The sequence below is a fragment of the Phyllobates terribilis genome, unplaced genomic scaffold (genome assembly GCF_046119375.1).
Source record: "Phyllobates terribilis strain yellow unplaced genomic scaffold, ASM4611937v1 Scaffold_13__5_contigs__length_258822181, whole genome shotgun sequence".
In the NCBI taxonomy this organism is placed as follows: domain Eukaryota; kingdom Metazoa; phylum Chordata; class Amphibia; order Anura; family Dendrobatidae; genus Phyllobates; species Phyllobates terribilis.
In genome coordinates this window covers 211,578,692-211,600,935 of record NW_027362773.1, presented here as the reverse complement: position 1 = coordinate 211,600,935, position 22,244 = coordinate 211,578,692, and the positions used below count along the sequence as shown (strand labels likewise).

General features: G+C 41.7%; 2 protein-coding genes across 2 annotated transcripts in view; one reads left to right on the top strand and one right to left on the bottom strand.

The window, feature by feature from the left end:
* LOC141174347 (cadherin-1-like) overlaps positions 1–3,515 on the top strand; it is a 33,840-nt gene extending 30,325 nt beyond the window's left edge. The window contains exons 10-12 of the mRNA XM_073659224.1: positions 1,530–1,666; positions 2,451–2,586; positions 3,320–3,515. Of these exons, the coding sequence (XP_073515325.1) occupies positions 1,530–1,666; positions 2,451–2,586; positions 3,320–3,409 (363 nt within the window). The 3' untranslated portion in view covers positions 3,410–3,515. The remainder of the gene's footprint in view (positions 1–1,529; positions 1,667–2,450; positions 2,587–3,319) is intronic.
* DRC4 (dynein regulatory complex subunit 4) lies at positions 2,345–17,367 on the bottom strand. The gene is made up of 11 exons (XM_073659223.1): positions 17,245–17,367; positions 14,750–14,851; positions 12,934–13,131; positions 11,628–11,834; positions 9,766–9,820; positions 9,345–9,550; positions 8,004–8,171; positions 6,566–6,652; positions 5,389–5,598; positions 5,238–5,303; positions 2,345–4,593 (listed from the first exon to the last, which is right to left on the bottom strand). Exons 1-11 carry the CDS (start codon positions 17,245–17,247, stop codon positions 4,444–4,446), a joined length of 1,452 nt encoding a protein of 483 aa, XP_073515324.1. The 5' UTR covers positions 17,248–17,367; the 3' UTR covers positions 2,345–4,443.
* Between the last annotated feature and the right edge of the window lie 4,877 nt (positions 17,368–22,244).

The following is a 22,244-nucleotide window of genomic DNA, read 5'->3' as shown; positions in this document are numbered from 1 at the left end:
TTCCACCATTATTTGACATCCCAATTTTGCATGGGGTCCATTAGGCCTTTCTATGCAAAGATGGAATAATCCAAAACTATGGCATGTTTCATAGATAATCACCTTCTGTGGATCCAGGTCATGGCATCATTACATTATTTTCCAAGCATCAATGAAGAGATGCAACACAACTCCTCTGTTCTCACAGGTCGTAAAACACAACTTGTGCTGAAATATAAGCACTGCCACCCATCAGTCTAAGATTTTTCTGGCCCTGGTATAACTACAAAACTGGTTTAGCACAAATATTGAAAAATATGGCTACTTTTTTTTTCAGAAACAGTGCCACACCTGACTAATGGTTGTGTGTTGTATTGCATCTATGCTTCAATGACTTGAGCTGTAACATCACACACAACATGTGATCAGGGGCGGCGCTGTTGGAATTGGATACTAGGATACTCATTACCTTTGGGGTCAGTGATCTGTCATGAAAACAAGGGCATGCATGTTGGTTAATGTTAACCAGGACCCCCCTGGGGCACAGGAGCTTTTCAGTACAAAGGTCCAGGCTCAGAAACACTGGTTCCTTTACTATGAGCAGGAAGCGATTGCAGCTCATTCAGCAGCACCTCCAGGGCAATCAGGTAAGGATCTGCCGCATGTGCTGACACTTCTGTGGGCATGACGGGATCACACCCCTCCTATCATTTCAGCAGGTCGGTGGCATCCGGCAGCAGGAAGTGCTTCTGCTGAACTTCTACGACACAAGTAGGTATATAAGGAGGACAGGCAGCGCAGGGAACGCACGCTCTGCAGCGCAGGGAACGCACGCTCTGCACAGGAGCTGCTGAAGTTGCAACTTCCTAATAGACTTATGTTGCTTTGGGTGTAAGAATAGTTCACGTCTGCTGCAGGCCTGCAAGAAACTAAGAGTACGAAGGGGACGGGACAACCAACAATTGCATAAACGGGGATTCCCTAATATAAACTCATTTACTCTACTAACAAATAGGAGTAATTGCAGAACGGGCTAAATGCAGGAAAGGATTCCCCTACACGGAGGGGTGTTTATAAGTGTATATATTAACAATATAAGCAGAACTCGCTTTTAGATAACAATAATTTAATGGTTTAGGGAATAGCTATTTATGCAATATATTTCTGGGCAGCTGGATATTAGATATTGAGCACAATTCCTTCCATGCAGGCAAAACGGCATTAAAAATCCTGCACTTTTTTTTTTACTTTTTTTCCTCTGTGAATATCGGTTGAAATACAGCGAGCGCCGGTTCTCACACATTCGTGTTTCATGGTCCGGTGATTAGAGACAGCAATGCATGGACTGATCATGGGTCTCATATAAGGAGACCCACAGTCGGTGCGGACATCTTGGTCTGTACTTGGTCGGTGAACGACGGATGGGTGAAATAAATGTGTAAACTGCAAAGCTGAAAAAGTCATAGCAAAATGCACAATTTTTATGCACTGAATTCTCACGTAAATGTACTAATAAATAGGAAATAATGAGAAATATTCATATATTTTAGGACATGTCGGGGGGCAGTGACAGCCTGCTGAGCACACATGTCCTAAATACAGCGCAGGGGATTCCTGCAAAGGGCCTGACCATCACCCTGTCCAAGCTGGATGCCAGCCAAACTAAATGGGCACAAGTGAGCAGAAGGTGAGTGCTCAACAGCACCCTGTATGAGACAAATATCTATACACCAAATATAAGTGGACTACAGGAGGTGCTTGTAAGCAACAGCATTGACCAAAATATCTGCACTTGCATTTAATTTTTATAAATTGTTGGTAATTTTTTTTTTTTTTATAAAAAAAAAAAACACCTTTTAGGAAGAGTTTTCAGCGGTCTCATTATCGTCAGAGGCAGGATGACAATGACAGGTGGCACATCTACACACAGCTGATCACACAGGATTCACCAATCACAGTGAGCGATGTCACAGCTCACCTCCTCCTCCTCCCTTTACAATGGCCTCTGCACACGCTCATTAGATGCTTCAATACAAAATGTAGGGTTGGCGTCTGTTTACTGTGCCTAATGTACATGTGATGTCTCTTGAAACAATAGGAAGTAGATGAGTCTAAAAAAGCCCAAGTGACTGATGTGAAAATTCCACAATTTCTAATTTTAATTTTTAATACAAATTATGATATGGGGAAAAAAAACAGGATTTTAAAAACATGGTTGATTTCTTCCAGTGACAGCGCGACACCTGTCAGTGGGTTGTGATCGGTATTACAGCTCAGCTCTCTTAAAGTGAATAGGGCTGCAATACCAAACACAGCCTGTGGCCAGCTGTAGCGCTGTTTTAGGAAGGAAGCGGCCATGTTTTTTTAACTATCACAATATAAATCACATACAAGTACAACTTGTTTTTTTCTAGAAAAAGTTGTATTTAATTAAATTTTCTGTTAATGGAAACCTAATCTTTCTTCTCCAGCGTCACTAATGGGGATGGCCGCTGTCCGGGGCTCCTGCGAGGAGAACCTCTTACTGCCGGGACTTTCCAATTACGTTTTGACACCAAGGACTACTGGAAACAGATGCAGCAGGACAGCTTCTACCCCTATGTGGAGGTACCGGCGTAACCAGTGATAATCAGATATAGAGATTAGAAAATCACATGATTTCTACTGTAACATTCACTGGTCTCTGTGATGGCCGATTCCTCCTGGGATAACAGGGTGGAGGCGCAACGTGAAGCTCCTGGTCCGAAAACAAAATTTATGGCGGCGCCCCAACCTACGATGTGCCCAAAGGTACAGGGGCTGCAGTCGCACCCGGATCATGGAGCCTTGGGAAGCCCAGGTCGCTTTGGCCCATATTAGACCAATACTATTAAATATCTGTGATACTTGGGGGCCCCTGATGGAAAATTTTCATTGGGGCCCATAAGCTTCATGTGCAATTTCTAATATTACTGTCTTCTATGTGTCAGAAGGACTCTTGGACCCTCCAGGTCCTATGTGCCAATGATAGTTCTACATTCTATGTGCCCGGGAAATTGGATTATTTTAAATAGTGTATCAGAATAGATAGATCTTTTCAAGACCCCTACATCATAGCTGATGGCCCCTTGGGCTGGGTTCAGACGGGCATATTTACCAGCCATATAGGACCGCAATGCCCAGTCTGACCGTGGACTTTACAGCCCAATAGGCACGTACGAGGGTGTAAGTTTGGGTTAGTCTGGGCTTGTACAACCATCAGTACCCGACCTTATACAAAGGGCTCCTTTACATCCCCAAAGTCAGTAAGGGAGAACACACAATCCCTCTGTTATATGTACATTTCCATCTTATTTTACAGGTTGTTTTCACCATCTCGGACCCAAAACAGAAGTACCACGTGCCACTCCTGCTGACTCCGTTCTCATACACCACCTACAGAGGGAGTTAATCGGGCAAAGCTTCCGCCATTGTCACTTTGCATCTCTGAGCCTGTATCCTGCATTTCTGAAATACAAGTCATAAAATCAATCAAATAAACCGTGGTTATTGCCCGAGTGAGTGGTACTGCTGTTGTGTGTATGTCCCAGGTCAATTCGCAGAGGTGATGATTTACGACAGTGAATTAGGTCTGAGCACAGAGATAGAGATAGATATATATATATATATATAAAAATATAAATATATATATATAATATGCATTCTCCTTGTGCTCATTATTACCCCGTGCAGAGTAACGCACTTTGTACACGGATGGAAAGTGACAGCTCCCCTTAATGCACTTGTGTATGTCACTGTCGGGCACATACAGACATTTTCTCATTGACTGGTTGTCTTGCCTTCCCCTGGTCCACGGCAGCAGGATAATATGTTGCTTATGTCACCAGGAATATCACAAGCAAAAACAAGACTTTGCTACTGCCCCCTATAGACAAAACATTGCTTTGAGCAGGATGATATCTTTCCTGTCTCATGTAATAGTCATAAGTGTGAGCGAAATTCACTCTCTTCGATGCCTTTTGAACTCCAAATATTAAAGTATGTTCAGATTACAGACATACTGGTACAGTTCAACATACTTAAGGTTTTTCGCACTTGAGCTAAATTTCTTGAGTTGCTATAGTCTACAGATTGTCAAATCCTGACAGTGAGGGGGAGGTTATGTGCCAGCTAGATTTTTTTATCTGCTTTCCTCTGTACTCACGGTCAGGTTTTGCAAATCTGCAGTCACATTTTTGCAGTCACTCTATGCATCTCAAGCCTGGATAACCCCTTTAACGCCAATTGACATGCCTCCTAAAAATAAAAGACGCATCACTGTTATTTTTTTTTTTGTAATGGATGAAAGAATATTTAGTTTTAGAAAGTTAAAGGTTATGTTTAAAAAAATAAATACTCCGTGCCATCTCCGTGTGCAAGTGTTAGGACAGTACGTATCAGATGATACATTGTTCTTCCTCATAGGAAAAATAGGTCTGTACAGCTTTAAGTGCTGGCTGCTACCAGGCCCGCCGGCCCTTGCCCAAAGGTCTGCCCAGGTACCAGGCTCTCCAGTGGCTTAAATCCCAGCTCTTCTACAGGGATTCCAAACGCCCTCATCTTAGCTTCGTACGTCCGGAGAAGATCGTTGTGTGCCTGGGAAGGAGAAGAAAGTTTTTTAAAAAAAACTGGAGCTGATGTTCCGAATCCTAAATATAGGAAAGGGCGAATTATATGACATTAACGGACCAGTCCAGGACCTGTAACTTCCACATAATAGCATCTATAGGACTCTTGGCAAGTATCCTGCATCAATTCTAATAAATAGGATAAGACATGTATATGATACCTGACGTTTTTTTGTTTTTTTGTTTTTTTTTACAGCAGAATCACAGCTCAATTATAGTTGTGTGACAGCAAGTTACTTAAATGCTTTTGATCATGTGTCTATCCCCCGGACTCCTTTAGCAGTGCGGTTCCTTACACACTTCAAATGTCCGACATGTGAAAGTAACTTCTCCCTTTAATTCATTAGGACGTCTGTAGGATGCCTTTCTAGTTGTAGGGTATATTCATACTGAGTTTTTTTAAGGGGATTTTCAATCAGATCAGCTCCAAAATCCACATTAAAAAAAAGCTTCAAATACGTTGAATTTGCTTTGGTGTGGATTCTGCTAGTTGTGAACATACCCATGAAATAAATGCAACGTATCTCCTTGTATCATATATCATGACAACTACTGTGTTACTAGACTAGAGATGATTGCTTCCCCAGTGCTCCCACTGCTATGAATGCTTACCTTACATACTCTGGCCAGTTCATACTGCAGATCCTTAATGGCATTATTCTTGGTATCTAACACATCCTGTGCAAAACAAGAAAAAAAGAAAAAATTTTGTATATAAAAAAATCTGTACAGATCTGTTCTACAGTGAACGAGCGTCTCGTACCTCCAGCTTGCGAGTGACGGTACTCAGAGCGACCGGGTCCAGGTTCGATGCCGCCAGCACCTCGTTGAGTTGCGCTTCCTTCTTCTCCAGAGTATCGCCCAGCGCCTGTAACTTTCTTTCCAGTAGTAAGTTCTTAAAGCCGTTCTTCTGCTGAACCTCTTGAATCGCCGCTGTGAATTTCATGTACAGCTCGTCTCGCTCGCTCTGGATCTACGGAGCAATAAGGAACAAACTGAGCACTCAAAGAAATAAAAGCTAAGCTTAAGGTGTTAAAGCAGCCATGTTTGCCCCTTTCATTGTGGAGTATTCCGATTCACATAAATTGCATCGAAGTCTAGATCTTCTGAATGCAGCATCTTCCTAATGTTATCACTTAACTATTTTACCCAGAATGCCTCGCTGCCTAGACAACTTTTGAGGGCTCCCAATTCCTGTCTATATCATATTGAATTTACACTTTCAGTGCCCAAATGCATCATTTAGGTGTATGTCTACACCTGCCTATGGGTTGACTTTATGAGTCTGCATCAGTCGACTGGAGTCTAAGGGTTAATGTTTCTCCTTGCGGAGAGTGACAAGCCAAGCCTGGCATGTCAGAGTGAGGAGACTTATAAGCCATGTATGCTCCTTTGGGAAATTAAATATGCAAATTGTCTCTTCAGAGAGGAAGAGAACTCAGTAGGTGGCGCTAGAGCGCTAGTCCTCTTCCTCTCTGAAGAGGCAATTTGCACATCAGTCAACTGCAAAGTTTCTGAAACTACAAGCCCCACCATGCTATGAATATTTGCATCGCACATGGTATGTGAAAATTTGCCGCGTTCCTACTCGTGGCATATGGTATTGATTCACACATTGGGTATGCTCACAACACTGTAGGTCCCCATATACACTGAATTAAAGTCGGACGAACCCCATGATTCTGGTCAACCATCTAATGTGTATGGCTTGGAGTTTTCAGATGGATGGAGGTGGAGGAGGCGTCTTACAGAGATCAGTTATCATGGACAATTAACTAGGGAGAGCCTTAAATATAGACTTGGCTAAATGGTAGTACCTGAGATGCGGAGTACATTGTCCTCAGTTACTCCAAAGAGATAAAATAAGCAAGTAATGGCAGACTACATCTCCGCATATAGCACGCCACGTCACATTCTTCGCCTCGAGAGCTGACACTCACCTTCTGGAACCTTTGCATTAATACTTCATGCTCCCATTTCAGATCATCTAGTTCTTTCTCTGCTGATTTCAGACGCGATTTTGTGCTCTGTATGGAGACAGAAAACAATTAACAATGATTTATTTATGAGCTGCGACCATGTTGCATCAAGATGTTTGCTTTGACAGAGAGTGACAGAAGTCTATAAGGTGATACGACTGGATATACAGTGACTATGTCCTCACTGTCCTCATATGTGTACCACCATCTATAATTAATAGAATAAGAAAGTGTCTCAGGAGAGGAACAGAAAAAATAGCCACCAAAAAGGGAATGGATCTGCAGGTGGTGGCCACTAGTGATAAGCGAGCATGTTGGGTGTTTTCCGAGTATCTTCGGTGTGCTCGAATGTTATGTTTGAGTCACTCCATGTGCATAATTTGCGACTGTTTGACAGCTTTAATACATGTGAGGAATGCCTGTTTGTTAGGCATTCCTCACACGTATTAAAGCTGTCAAACAGTCGCAAATCATGCACACACAGTGACTCAAACATAAGCAAATACTGGGCGACCGTCCGAGTATGCTCACCGAAAGGGTTAACAGAACACGCTCGCTCATCACTAGTGGCAACACATAATTCTTATCTACTTATGCTTCCTGACTAGTTTTTCATTTTGCTCATGTCCTTGTCACTACCGCTACACTGACTGCTGTCAAGTAGAGGAATGAAATCCTCAGAGCCATGGTCAGACCTTACCTTGGTCCAATGGGTCCTGGATTCCTCCAGGTATGAGAAAATGACCGACCTCATGAGGCCAGAGCATAGGCAGCTCCTGGATGATGACAGCAGAGGTGCCATTGATTGATCCTCATGTTCCCTTGACCAGAATCAACCACTAAGGATTCTCAATTTGGAATATATTTCAGATAATATGCAGCATCCAGTTTACACTCTTATATAATACCACAATCCACTTCCCAAATAATACCTCCGCACACCTCTAAATAATACTGGGTGGCTTTACAGCTTGTTCCTACACTTCCAATCCTGGGCAACTGTCCAGTCTGCCACCCCACAACCTGCATTGCTATACAATGCTCTTCTATGGACTTTAATGGGATGAGATGTGACTATATGTGATAAATTACATCCCGCTGTGCTGCAAATATAAGCAGCGATAACATCCTGGCAAATAACTGCTTCACTGAAGAAGGAACGTGACACGAAAAACCCTGGAAATCCATTAAATGTGGATTGCACAGGAAGAAGATCAATGACCAGGGCACAGCATGTACCAACAGGATGACTTCCTTCAAGGCAAACACCCTGTTGAGCCGATCGAAAAGATATTAAACTGCTCCGGATATGGACGTGAGAGCTGAGGGATTACAGCAGGAAATGATGTGTCCCGGTGAGAAGATACAGTACATTACACCGGCAGGGTGAGACACTTACTATCAGAGACGCCTTGTCCTTTTCATAGTTGGTTAGTTGTCTCTGGTGTTCGGCCACCTCCTCGCGAGCCTTCTGCAGGGGCTCAGTGAGCCGACGGTTTTGTTGCTGGAGGTCCGCCATCTCTTTCTCTAAGCGATCTTCCTTTTTCCGCATCTCCTCCATCTGCTCCTGTAATGGGGGATCATAGAAAAGGTTGTTTTATTACCAGGTAAAATACCAAGCCACAAGCAGAAATGATCAGAAATCTGTGACATCGCTTGGTCCACACCTATCTGTATCATATACATGCCTGTGCCGATCAGGTGAATGAGCATGATACTTCTATAGTGAGATAGGGATAAGCAACCACCAGGCACCGCTTATCAGGTTAACCAAATGTGGTTAAAAAAAAAAGGCCAACCATCTCGGCCATCTCTCCCATACACGGGAGTCCTCAATCAGCTGAGCGCTCCTCTGTTCTCCCTGGGACAATCCCTATAAGATGCTATATACATTAAAGGAACATTATCCAAACTCACTGATATCTATGGGCCAGGCAGTGATTGAGCAGCTGGGTTTTAACATGCCTGGTCCTTTGTTTTTAAGAGTGATGAGTTGCCTGGAGTCTGGCTCACTTTGCTATCTGTGCTTTACAGCACGTGCACTCTTGGCCAGGATGAGAGTGCATGTGTATGGGGAATTGGAAGGAATAGCAGTTAGACAGCTATCTAATGTGTATGCACTCTCAACCTAACAGCTATTTCATACAGCTTAGACAGCTATCTGATGTGTAGGTCTAGGCTTAGGGCCCTATAATCTGTAAATGAGAGTTCTCGATTCTCGGCTTGTCTAAACCCGTTGAACAAGCAAGACGATTGTAGGTCGGGTGAAATTATTTTTAAGCTTGCTAAAAATAATCATTCTTGGCAGCACATCACTCCATGTAAACAGGACACGTGTTGCAGAGAACATTGATATTAATGGTATTAACACCATGGAGGTGCACTCAGCCTGCATGATCAGGCTACGAAAGCGACTGCCGATGTTCTGGTCTTTTAATGGCCGCAGGTCAGGAGGTCTAAAGGCAACCATCTAGTGTATGGACCAACCATGTGTCTCCAGTGAAAAGCCAAGTACAGTTGATATGGATCCAAATAGCTACACTAGCCCTTTAAATCCTAGATTAACCTCTAGCTGGGGTTGATTCATAGTGGTGAGTATAGCACGTTTGGATCTACTAGTCAGTTCCTTCCGGGCCACCATCCTGGCAAAGTGACCAGGTTTCAATTAAAATCTATATGGACAATTTATCAGATTACATTTGCTAATAAATATCTATGGAGGCTTCCTTGCTTGTGATACCTTAAGTGAGTTGATTAGGGCCAGGTTGTTGAGAGTGATGTCATTATAGTAGTTCTTGATGTCACTGAAGGCCTTCTCATGGTTCTTCATCAGGGCGTTGATCTGTCCGTTCTTCCTTTCCTCAACCTCGTGAATTTCCGTCTTTCTACGGAGCTCTAGTTCGTCTCGCAGCACTTGCATCTTCTTTTCATATTTGGATTCAATTTCTGCATGTGGGATTGGAGACGTAAAGACTTATTTATAAGTGATTGCAAAAAGAAACAAACTTCATTTAAAAGGAGAAATTCTAGGCTTTGAGAGTCGCTGGGTCAGAGAACAGGCGTTCATAGCGATGGTCTGAAGGTGCAATGCCTTAGAAAAGAAGATCTGAGTTTTTACATCTACCACCTATGGGGCACATAGTTTAATAACCATAGCTGACCTTTTACTTGTCTTTCAAAATCATTCCTCAGGCGTGTGATCTCTTCATCTTGTTTCTAAGAAAAAAAAATTTATTCAAATTTTTACCTAGAAGAAGGATAAAGGATTATACTTCTGCAAAACTATATTTCCTGTACAAGAAAAAAGGTTTTCACGCTTGTATTTGTCTAAAGGAGTTTACATTTCGTCATGTGGTTAGCAGCAGATACAGCCTATAAAAAATAATAAATGGCATCCTAACCTTTGGTAATGCGGATTAGAGCCTACAAATTCTATTAGTCCAACATGAGATTTTCTCTAGCAAATGCAGCCTATAAATTCTAGTAGTGAGATGCCTAACCTGCGATTTTTTTAATGGTGAATACAGCCTATAAATCCTAGTAAACAGGAGTCTTACCTAAGATTTTAAAGGGGTTTCCGGGCTCAAAATAAATGTCTGTTGTTACTCTATGTGACTGCAGACTGCTGAATCGTGACAGTGCGCACAATGCAAACAGGCGGTAATGTAACCCCATGTATGCAATTTGCCAACTAGCCTTATCCGACTTCTCTCAAATCTCTTCTATTAAAAGAAGCCAAACACATCTATCCAGTAATGCAAATCGCAGCCATACAGTCACGTGCTCCCACAGAGAATAATGAAGAATCATGACATTGTGCATACAGCACACTGTCATGAGTTGGAAGCCTCCAATGACTGCAGACTTTTGTTCTCAGCTCAGCCAAACTTTCATGGTGAACACAGCCTATAAATCCTAGAAACAAGGAGTCTAACCTGAGATATTCAATATGGAACACAGCCTAAAACTCCTAAATAATCTGTAGCCTAACCTGAAATTTTCAATAGTGAATACAGCCTATAAATCCTTTTAACCTGCAGATTAATGAGATATTTTTAATAGTGAATATAGCCTATAAATCCTAAATAACCTGTAGCCTAACCCGAGATTTTCAATAGTGAATACATCCTATAAATCCTAATAAGCTGCAGACTACCGAGATATTTTTAACAGTAATACAGCCTAAATCCTAATAACTTGTAGCCTAACATGAGATTTTTTAACGTGAATACAGCCTATAAATCCTAGTAATTTAGAGTCTAAAAAGCAGAAGCAAATATATATAATTTATAAATTCTAATAAATGGTATGTTAACCTGAGATTTTTAACGATGACTACAGCCTAAAAATTACATCACCTAGTAGTAGTCTAACATAAGATTTCAGTAGCAGATAAAGTCTATAAATCCTAATAGCTTGTAGCCTAACCTAAGATTTTTAATATCACATACAGCCTTTAAATCCAAGTAACAAGCAGTCTAGCCTGAGATTTCTAATAGTGAACACAGCCTAAAAATCCTAATGATTTGCATCATAATCTGAGATTTCGAATAGTGAACGCAGCCTAAAAATCCTAATAGAAATCTAAGATTATGCTGCATATTATTAGGATTTTTAGGCTGTGTTCACTATTAGAAATCTCAGATTATGCTGCAAATTAACAGTGAACACAGCCTAAAAATCCAAATAATTTGCAGCAAAACCTGAGATTTCTAATAGTGAATACCGTCTAAAAATCCTAATAATTATTTGCAGTATAACCTGAGATTTCTAGTAGTGAATACAGTTTATAATCCTAATATCTTGTAGTCTAACCTGAGATTTTTAATAGTGAGTACAGCCTATAAACCTTAGTATTTAGGGGAGTGGCCTTAGATTTTCGATAGGATTTCTAGGCTGTAGTTACTAATAATTGGTAGCCTAACCAGAGATTTTTATTAGTGAATACAGCCTATAAAGCCTAATCACCCATGGTCCTAAACATTAATTTTCTCTGGAGCCCTTACTTCACCATTTCTCTTACCATCTTGATGTTCTTCACCACCATCTCGCTGGCCAGCTCCTGCTCCTTGATATCCACTCGCAGACCCCGCATATCTCTGCGTAACACGCTCTCCTGCGTGTGATGCTCCTTCTGTGCCAGCTTCATAGTGACACTGCCCTCTGCTTTCAGCTCTGAAATGTTGTTCTGGTGCTCGTATAGCAGGTGTTTTACTTTCTGCTTGTATACCTAAATCGGGAGAATGAAAATCAGAGGTGAGGGACAAGTAACAGCAAGGATCCGTCACTTCTATGTCCGAATTGGTCGATAGTAGAAACAGTCAGCAAGTTGATGACATAAATATGCCTAACCAAACCAATAAGAGGGCAGAGTATTGTACAGTATCTGGTGTAAAAACTGCAGTATCCAAATCACTAAAGCAAGCAGTGAACATAGGAGGTTTTATACTGCAGAATTGTGAATGCAGCTCTGGAGTATAATACATACTCTTTAAGATATGGATAGAGCTAGTCATCTTAATGTTTCATGGTACGTTGATCTTGCTCATTTATTAGCAGCAGTTTGGTCAAAAGAATAATGTCCTGAGGGAGAAGGAGATTATGATAAATGACAAGCTGGCTTAGTGGGCCAAGGATTAAACGCTGCCTCAGGGAAGTTTCCTTGGTTTCCTGGAAAATGCTGATTTACGGGAGAAGGACTCTCTGTCCCTGCAGTTTCTCAAGACCCAGCACAAAACATAAGCAAGGTAAGCAGTGTAGAGTCTGTGTGCGAGATGGCGACAGACATTATATGACGTAGCCAGAATCATCTGGAAAACTTTGACCGGCACTTTTGTCGTCTCCCCCGTTCCTGCAGATATCTTGCACCGGCATCTTGACTGTCTTAAGTTCTTAAACAGTGTAAAATTGTAAAGTGCTTGGAAAAAAAAAAAAGCAACTTTGCAACTTATCTCCCATTAAAAAAACCTCTCCATTCTCAAGAATGGAGGGATTTAAAATGTTATAAGGTACAGCTCATTTCCTAGGTTACCGGCCACCCTGCAGTTTCCGAGTGGACGGTAACCTGGGTAACGAGCGCGTGTCTCGGATCTCTGCACTGAACACTCTCCAACCATTTCCTTCTGAGCAATCTCCTGATTGGATGATACAGTCGTCACTCAAGATCAGAGGGATCGGGATGCAGAGAGCCCAGAAGAGACCACCCACCAAGCTATCACTGCACAAGGGGAATGTTTCAGCTGTGTTACCAATCTAGTGTAGTCAGCAATCTTAAAGGGTGAAAACTGCTGACAGTCTCCCTTTAATTCCTAGTTCACATATGTTCGTACCTTGATTTCCACCTGGTGTCTCTCCTCCGCCTCCTCCATCTCGCGGTCCTTGTTACGGAGCTCAGATTTCTTCTCTTCCAGCTGCCGGCGGGTGATCTCCCAGAAAGTGTGGATCTTGTCTCTTTCCAGCTGGAAGTAGTTTCTCTCCTCTCGTTCTCGGTCCAGCTCCTCTCGCAGACGTACTATGTGCTCCTCCAGCTAAGAAAAAACACCACACTAACGATTATACGCCACTTATACATCATACAAAGGGATAGAAAAGTGCAGGGCAACAAAGCCTTAAAGGGGTTGTACACTGCTTTAAAAAGTTTTTCTTAGTGGGCCCAGAATGTATACATACATACTGTACATTCATACATACAGGGGGTGAAATAAGTATTGAACATGTCACCAACTTTCTGAGTAAATCTATTTCTAAAGGTACTATTGACATGAAATTCTCACCTGATGTCAGTAACAACCCATCCAATCCACACAGGCAAAGAAATCAAACCTTAGATGTTCATAAATTACATTATGTGTAATAATGACAAATGACACAGGGAAAAAGTATTGAACACATGAAGAAAGAGAGGAGCAAAAAGCCCTGGAAAGTCATGACACCAGCTGCAATCTATCAGTAATTAGAAAGCAATCCTGCCATTTAGTGAAAAATATCAGCTGGTTCAACTGATGGCATATAAAGAGGTGTCTCATTACCAAAGTGCCACACAAGAAACACCTCATGATGGGTAAAACCAGTGAGCTGTCTCAAGACCTTCACAGCCTTATTGATGCAAAACATACTGATGGCATTGGTTACAGAAACATTTCTAAACTACTGAATATTCCAGTGAGCACTGTTGAGGTCATAATCCGGAAGTAGAAAGAAAATCATTTCACTATAAACCGGCATCAAAACTATGAATTAACACATGTGGAATTATATACTTAACAAAAAAGTGTAAAATAACTGAAAATATGTCTTATATTCTAGGTTCTTCAAAGTAGCCACCTTTTGCTTTGATGACTGCTTTGCACACTCTTGGCATTCTCTTGAAGAACCTAGAATATAAGACATATTTTCAGTTGTTTCACACTTTTTTGTTAAGTATATAATTCCACATGTGTTAATTCATAGTTTTGATGCCTTCAGTGTGAATGTACAATTTTCATAGTCATGAAAATACAGAAAAATCTTTAAATGAGAAGGTGTGTCCAAACTTTTGGTCTGTACTGTATATATATATATATATATATATATATATATATATATATATATATATATATATATATATATATATACACATTGTAGCAAAGCCAGGTAGTATCGGTTTAAATCCCAGCACTGCAGTGTTTGATAAAATGCACCTGCAGTGTGTATATATATATACATTGTAGCAAAGCCAGGTATATATGTAATATCTCCACATTCCGGACAGTCTCCGTTCCTCCTCCCTAAATAATGTGTCACCCACTGATCTTCTGGCATCAACATCTGGCAACAGGGAAGAAGTGTCATGTGATTCCTGCTGCAGCCAATCAGCTGCAGCCTTCAATGAAGAGAGACGTTTCTTCCTGCTTGGATAGAATGTGAATGCTGCAGTCGATCAGTGGATTCTGATTGGCTGCAGCAATCACGTGTCGTCTCTTCCCCCTTGAGGTATGTTGATGCCAGTAGACCTTCGGGGGACATAGTACCGAGCACGGAAAAACAGCGCTGGTCCAGGAAGCACGTATAGGTGTTTTGTTTTTTTTACACCACCAAAGTAGTGGAAACACCCCACTGTTAAAATGAATGACCCTAAAATCAAGAAATTCCCTTTCTATACATCACCTGTTCTTTGCTCATTTCTTCAGTGGCCAACCCATCTACCAGCCCAGGACTTTTCTTCCCCTTGGCGGACTTTTTCTTCGGTGAAGCTTTCTTTTTGGGCGGCTGAAAAACAGAACATTACATGTCACACTGAATCCACAGACATTAATATCTAGATAGACTCCATAGCTATTTTATATCCCCATCTCAGACATATTCTCAAATGTCTGGCAGATTCATACAGTCCCTGCATCTATCTACAGAATGGGAACTCTCTCCATTCACTTCTACGGGAGTTTCCAAAACTTTTCCAAAAAAATCGGACATCAGATCATAACCAGTGGTATACTTGTAGGGGGTTGAGTGAGTTTAGAAAAACATGGCTCCTTTCTTCCTGAAAAATCAAGCTCCACAATCATGGGGAAGACTGCTGACTTGACAGATGTCCAGAAGGCAGTCACTGACACTCCACAAGGTCCCAGAGTCTGGAGGAAGAGTGGAGAGGCCACAATCCAAGCTGCTTGAGGTCTAGTGTGAAGTTTCCACAATCAGTGATGGTTTGGGGAGCCATGTCATCTGCTGGTGTAGGTCCACTGTGTTTTATCAAGACCAAAGTCAGCGCAGCCGTCTACCAGGACATTTTAGAGCACTTCATGCTTCCCTCTGCCGACAAGCTTTTTGGAGATGGAAATGTCATTCTCCAGCAGGACTTGGCACCTGTCCACACTGCCAAAAGTACCAATACCTGGTTTACACACAACAGTATCGCTGTGCTTGATTGGCAGCAAACTCGCCTGACCTTAACCCCATAGAGAATCTATTATAGAGAATCTATGGGGTATTGTTAAGAGGAAGAGACCCCAGACCCAACAATGCAGACGAGCTGAAGGCTGCTATCAAAGCAACCTGGGCTTCCATAACACCTCAGCAGTGCCACAGGCTGATCGCCTCCATGCCACATTGCCACATTGATGCAGTAATTGATGCAAAAGGAGCCCGACCAAGTATTGAGGGCATTTACTGAACATACATTTCGGATTTTAAAATCATTTTTCAAGCTGTTATAAAGTATTCTAATTTACTGAGATAATGACTTTTGTGTTTTCATTGGCTGTAATCAACATTAACAGAAATAAACACGTGAAATAGATCACTCTGTTTGTAGCGACTCTACATAATATATGAGGTTCACTTTTTGTATTGTAGAACTGAAATAAATTAACTTTTTGGTGATATTCTAATTTTGTGAGATGCACCTGTAACTATCCATGGCGTTTTTTGCTAGCCGAGGGTTAATGAAGGCGCACGTGTCCGCCATATTTGTACGACTATGAAGTCTGTGGCTAGCCTTTGTAGGAAAATAGTAACATTACAATACATTGCGAAATTACAGCATGGCAGCCTATCGTACAAGTTCTTGTAGGTTCAATAAAAGTGTAAAAATTAAAAAAAAAAAAACTAAATGTTCCCATAGCTCCTTTTCCAAGACCGTAAATAAAATCGAAATAACATGAACATATTTGGGCTCGTCGCGTGCGTAACGATCCGAGCTAATAAAATATCACAATATTTATCCCGTACCATGAAGAAAAAAATCAAAATGGCAAAATCACTGGTTTTTGGTAGCTTCGTCAGCCTAAAAAAATGAATAAGAATAGACCAGAAAGTCGCACAGACCCTGAAATGCCCCAGATACAGCCATAAAGGCCCCTAAAATGCTCCAGATATAGCCGTACGGACCCCAAAATGCCCCACATACAGCCGTACGGACCCCAAAATGCTCCAGACACAGCTGTACAGACCCCAAAACGCTCCAGACACAGCTGTACAGACCCCAAAACGCTCCAGACACAGCCGTACAGACCCCTAAATGCTCCAGATATAGCCGTACAGACCCCAAAATGCTCCAGACACAGCTGTACAGACCCCAAAACGCTCCAGACACAGCCGTACAGACCCCTAAATGCTCCAGATATAGCCGTACAGACCCCAAAATGCTCCAGATACAGCCGTATGGACCCCAACATGCCCCACATACAGCAGTATGGACCCCAAAATGCCCCACATACAGCCATACGGACCCCAAAATTCTCCCGACACAGCTGTATGGACCCCAAAATGCCCCACATACAGCTGTAAGGACCCCAAAATGCCCCACATACAGCTGTACGGACACTAAGATGCCCCAAATACAGCAGTATGGACCCCAAGATTCCCTAGACACAGCTGTACCGACCCCAAAATGCCCCACATTCAGCCGTACGGACCCCAAAATAAAAAAAGGGGTAAAAATCAAAGGCAAAGAGGATTATGATGTATTATATAATGTAATATTAATATAATTGATTATACGGTTCCATTATCTGCTCCTGGGAAAGCTGGGTGACAACTTGTCCCACCTATCGGTATATGGATTGTCAGCCAGCTTTACATTAGTACACTACTAGCTGTGTAGGGCATAAATGTAAATTGTGACCTCTCCCGTACACAGAGGGGCTCTGCAGGTCACCACTCACCATTTTCGTCCTTGTTCCTTTCCCTCGGATACAAAGTAACACGGTCTCCTGGCAACAGAGTCTCGCGCGAGATTTCCCTTCAGCACTTCCGGGTTTCCAGGCGGTCGCTATGGAGACGGTGTACACAGTAACCAGGCCTAGTAAAAGGGGCTGGTAGTAGTCACTCCTGGGTATGCCTGTAGGTGGCAGCACTGCAGTAAACATCCATGATGGAGATCATTGTGTAAATCTGTGTATTAATAAAATGTGCTGTGACCATGAGAACATGGCTGTCTGAGCCCATTCTTGGTCCAAATGTGTCCCTGCAAAAGGGCTGCTTGTATAGCCTAGCCTATATAAGCGCCATGGAATAAATGGCGCTATAATAATAATAAATGAACAACTATGTTCCCTGTATGCTGCCATTAGTGACCATTTCACCTCCAGGCGCCATTCTTCTCAGGAAAAAAACACCCATTAAATAATATTGTCCCCTTGGGAAGTCAGGGTCGCCAACTTTATTTTTGCTTCTAAGCCTAAAAAAAGCCATCACTTTTTTTTTCATCGACATAGCTGTATGTGCATTATTGTTTTTTGCTTTTTGGTTTTTTTTAGATTTTCTTAATTGCCGCCATATTGGAAAAATCCTCCAAAATTTTGTGAGGTAAAAAAAAAAAAGCCGTTCTGCAAAACGACATTTTCCATGCAGCATGGCTGACGTCTTACCTTTATACAATCACATCAATACCACGTCTCTACATTTCTTTATGTTTTATTCGTTTTCTCAGACAAAAACACACGTTTTTTTTTTATATTTTATTTTTTAAGTCAGTCAAAAACAAAGAGTTTTTCAAGGAGAAACCGCTTCAAGAAACCCTCCTTGACTTTTTTTTTATCCTGCAGCTTTTGTTAATGTTTCCTGAGGTGTTTTTGTAAAGGTTTTTTAAGCTTTTTTTTGGCTATTTCTCACATATTTTTGTAAATCTATAAAGCAATGAATAAAACGCCAGCGCCTCAGAAACGCTTCCAGATTGCTGAAAAGGACGTTTTTTCTTCACTGAAGAACGGTCCTCTCACTTCTTTTACACTCTTGGTGTGTTTGGATATCTGAAGATAATAACAAAAAAAAACCTCAAAAGCAACAAACAAGAGGAGTCTTTCTAGCATTTTTTTTAACAATTTTTCAGGCGTTTTTCGGAGCTGACGCTCTCTGTAAGAGTCGTCAAAAAACGAAGTGTGCACATGGCCTTACAGGTTTATATTGTACAGGTCGTTACGGGCACAGCACTAACAATTTTGTTTCCTTTCTTTTCTTTTTATTCCTTTATTTTTTTTATGTTTTGACATTTAAATCCTTATTCAGACATTTGTTGTTGTTTTTTTTTGCATATGAGAAAAATACATGAGTGCATTATTGAATCTTCAGCCTTTTTTCATCCATGTATCAGTTTTTAGCATTGCTGTGTCCTCCATCTAAATCGTATGCGAAATGAAAATGATGGTTTCTACCCATTACGCCTTATTCAGACACGCATTTTAGTCATATTGTCCAGGTTTTTTTTTATCAGATGTAACCATTATATTTTAGGCTTTTTTTCACTAGCCTATTCAAGTCAATGAGTTTGTGAAAAAAAATGAACAGTGCCCAGATTCCATTTGTGTAGCTATCCATTTTTCACTGTCTAATGCAGGGTTCCCCAACTCCAGTCCTCAAGGCCCACCAACAGGTCATGTTTTCAGGATTTCCTTAGTATTGCACAGGTGATGGAATTATTGCCTGTGCAGGTGATGCAATTATCACCTGTGTAATACTAAGGAAATCCTGAAAACATGACCTGTTGGTGGGCCTTGAGGACTGGAGTTGGGGAACCCTGGTCTAATGCATACATGTCAAACCCTGGCCCACAGGTTGATTATATTTGAACCATCTCCCCTATGTGGGGCCATTATACAGTATAAAAGGCAATGTGGGGCCCATTATACTATGAGGAGGACTACAATGTGTACAGAAAGTATTCAGACCCCTTTAAATTTTTCACTCTTTGTTTCATTGCAGCCATTTGGTAAATTCTAAACAGTTCATTTTTTTTTCTCATTAATGTACACTCTGCACCCCATCTTGACTGAAAAAAAACCATAAATGTAGATTTTTTTGTAAATGTATTAAAAAAGAAAAACTGAAATATCACATGGTCATAAGTATTCAGACCCTTTGCTCAGACACTCATATTTAAGTCACATGCTGTCCATTTCCTTGTGATCCTCCTTGAGATGGTTCTACTCCTTCATTGGAGTCCATCTGTGTTTAATTAAACTGATAGGACTTGATTTGGAAAGGCACACACCGGTCTATATAAGACCTCACAGCTCACAGTGCATGTCAGACCAAATGAGAATCATGAGCTCAAAGGAACTGCCAAAGGAGCTCAGAGACAGAATTGTGACAAGGCACAGATCTGGCCAAGGTTACAAAAGAATTCCTGCATTTCTCAAGGTTCCTAAGAGTGCAGTGGCCTCCATAATCCTTAAATGGAAGAAGATTGGGGCCGCCAGAAGTCTTCCTAGACCTGGCCATCCAGCCAAACTGAGCAATCTTGGGAGAAGAGCCTTGGTGAGAGACGTAAAGAAGATCCCCAAGATCACTGTGGCTAAGCTCCAGAGATGCCGTAAGGAGATGGGAGAAAGTTCCACAAAGTCAACTATCACAACAGCCCTCCACCAGTCGGGCCTTTATGGCAGAGTGGCCCGACGGAAGCCTCTCCTCAGTGCAAGACATATGAAAGCCTGTATAGAGTTTGCTCAAAAACACATGAAGGACTCCCAGACTATGAGAAATAAGATTCTCTGGTCTGATGAGGCGAAGATAGAACTTTTTGGTGATAATTCTAAGCAGTATGTTTGGAGAAAACCAAACCTTCCCAATACAATCCCAACAGTGAAACATGGTGGTGGCAGCATCATGCTATGGGGGTGTTTTTCAGCTGCAGGGACAGGATGACTGGTTGTAATTGAAGGAAACATGAATGCGGCCAAGTACAGAGATATCCTGGATGAAAACCTCTTCCAGAGTGCTCTGGACCTCAGACTTTGCCGAAGGTTCACCTTCCAACAAGACAATGACCATAAGCACACAGATAAAATAACAAAGGAGTGGCTTCAGAACAACTCTGTGACCATTCTTGACTGGCCCAGCCAGATCTCTGACCCAAACCCAATTGAGCATCTCTGGAGAGACCTGAAAATGGCTGTCCACCAACGTTCACCATCCAACCTGACGGAACTGGAGAAGATCTGGGAGTAAGAATGGCAGAGGATCCCCAAATCCAGGTGTGAAAAACTTGTTGCATCATTCCCAAGAAGACTCATGGCTGTACTAGCTCAAAAGGGTGCTTCTACTCAATACTGAGCAAAGGGTCTGAATACTTATGACCATGGGATATTTCAGTTTTTCTTTTTTAATAAATTTGCAAAAATTTCGACATTTCTGGGGGGGGGTTTCAGTCAAGATGAGGTGCAGAGTGTACTTTAATGAGAAAAAAATGAACTTTCTAGAATTTATCAAATGGCTGCAATGAAACAAAGAGTGAAAAATTTAAAGGGGTCCGAATACTTATTCTGTATAGAGGACTATGTGGGCCCATTATACTGTATGAAGGACTATGTGGGGCCCATTATACTGTATAGAGGACTATGTGGGGCCCATTATACAGTATGGAGGACTATGTGGGGCCCATTATACTATATGGAGGACTCTGTGGGGCCCATTATACTGCATGGAGGACTATGTGAGGCCCCTTATTCTGTATGGAGGACTATGTGGGGCCCATTATTCTGTATGGAGGACTATATGGGGCTATTATTCGGCATAGAGGACTATGTGGGGCCCATTATACCGTATACTGGTTGGCTCACGACTTTGTCCAAGTTTTTAATTTTGGCCCTCTGTGTGTTTGAGTTAGATATCCCTGGTCTAATAAGTAGGAGAAACTTGGAAACCATTTTTTTTTTTTTTGCATGTGCTAGAAACGGATGCCACGCTGGTGGTAAAGATTGACGGACGTATCAAAAATGAATGAAAATTGGATCCAGGACATGAAAAGCATGATGAAAAGTGGTCATTTTTTTTCTTGTATACTAAAAAAGGCATTTAATAAAAAATTTTTATAAAAAGTGATCAGAAAGTCATATGGATCCCAAAATGGTACCAATACATACTACCGATTGTTTCGACCAAAAGTTGAAAAAAGTCATAGCTCTTGGAGGGTGAGGAAGAAACACCGAAAGCAGAGAGGGACCACTGGTACTCTGCCATCCAAGAGCTGCATGAAGCCAGGAACCATCCCTGACTTCATATCTAATCCAATCTACCATTCAGGAGACCAGGAAAGCAGAGTGACAGCCCCAGTGGGAGCCGTAGTGGTTTTGGTGCCATCAGGACTGTCTGTCGATCTAAAATCTAATCTTTGATCCGCTCTGGATTTTATGAGCTTTTTTCAGACGCAGAGATGAGAAGAGAACATCTCACAGCTGATCATCCGCTTTCACAGCTTCCCCCGAAAGTGACACCATAAGTCACCAGGGCAGAGAGGATTACGCTATTTTTAACTGCTCCTTCCTCTGACTGATGAATAAGTCATAGCGCCCTGACTTCCCCTTTAATTAATACAGACACATGGCAGGATTTCTGGCTTCTGATCCTGGCAGGGCCCCAGCCGGGCAGAGACACGTTAGGAAAAGATGATTATTCCATGTTTCCTTTTTCTGTTTCTGTGGTTTTATCTAGATTATATTAGTGGTCTTTTTTTCTTAACCCCTTACTCACTGATGAGGATTTTTTTTGTATGTGTCTTGTCTCAAAAAAAAAAATTAAAGGGATTCATGAATAATGGTGGCCATCTGTCTGTTCGGGGGTTCACCATGCAGCCCATTAATGCCACACTGTAATAGTGACCAGTCGTGCACCCTGCACATATAAATGTCACACATTTAAGCACAAAACCTTTGTGCTTGCTCAAGGGGCC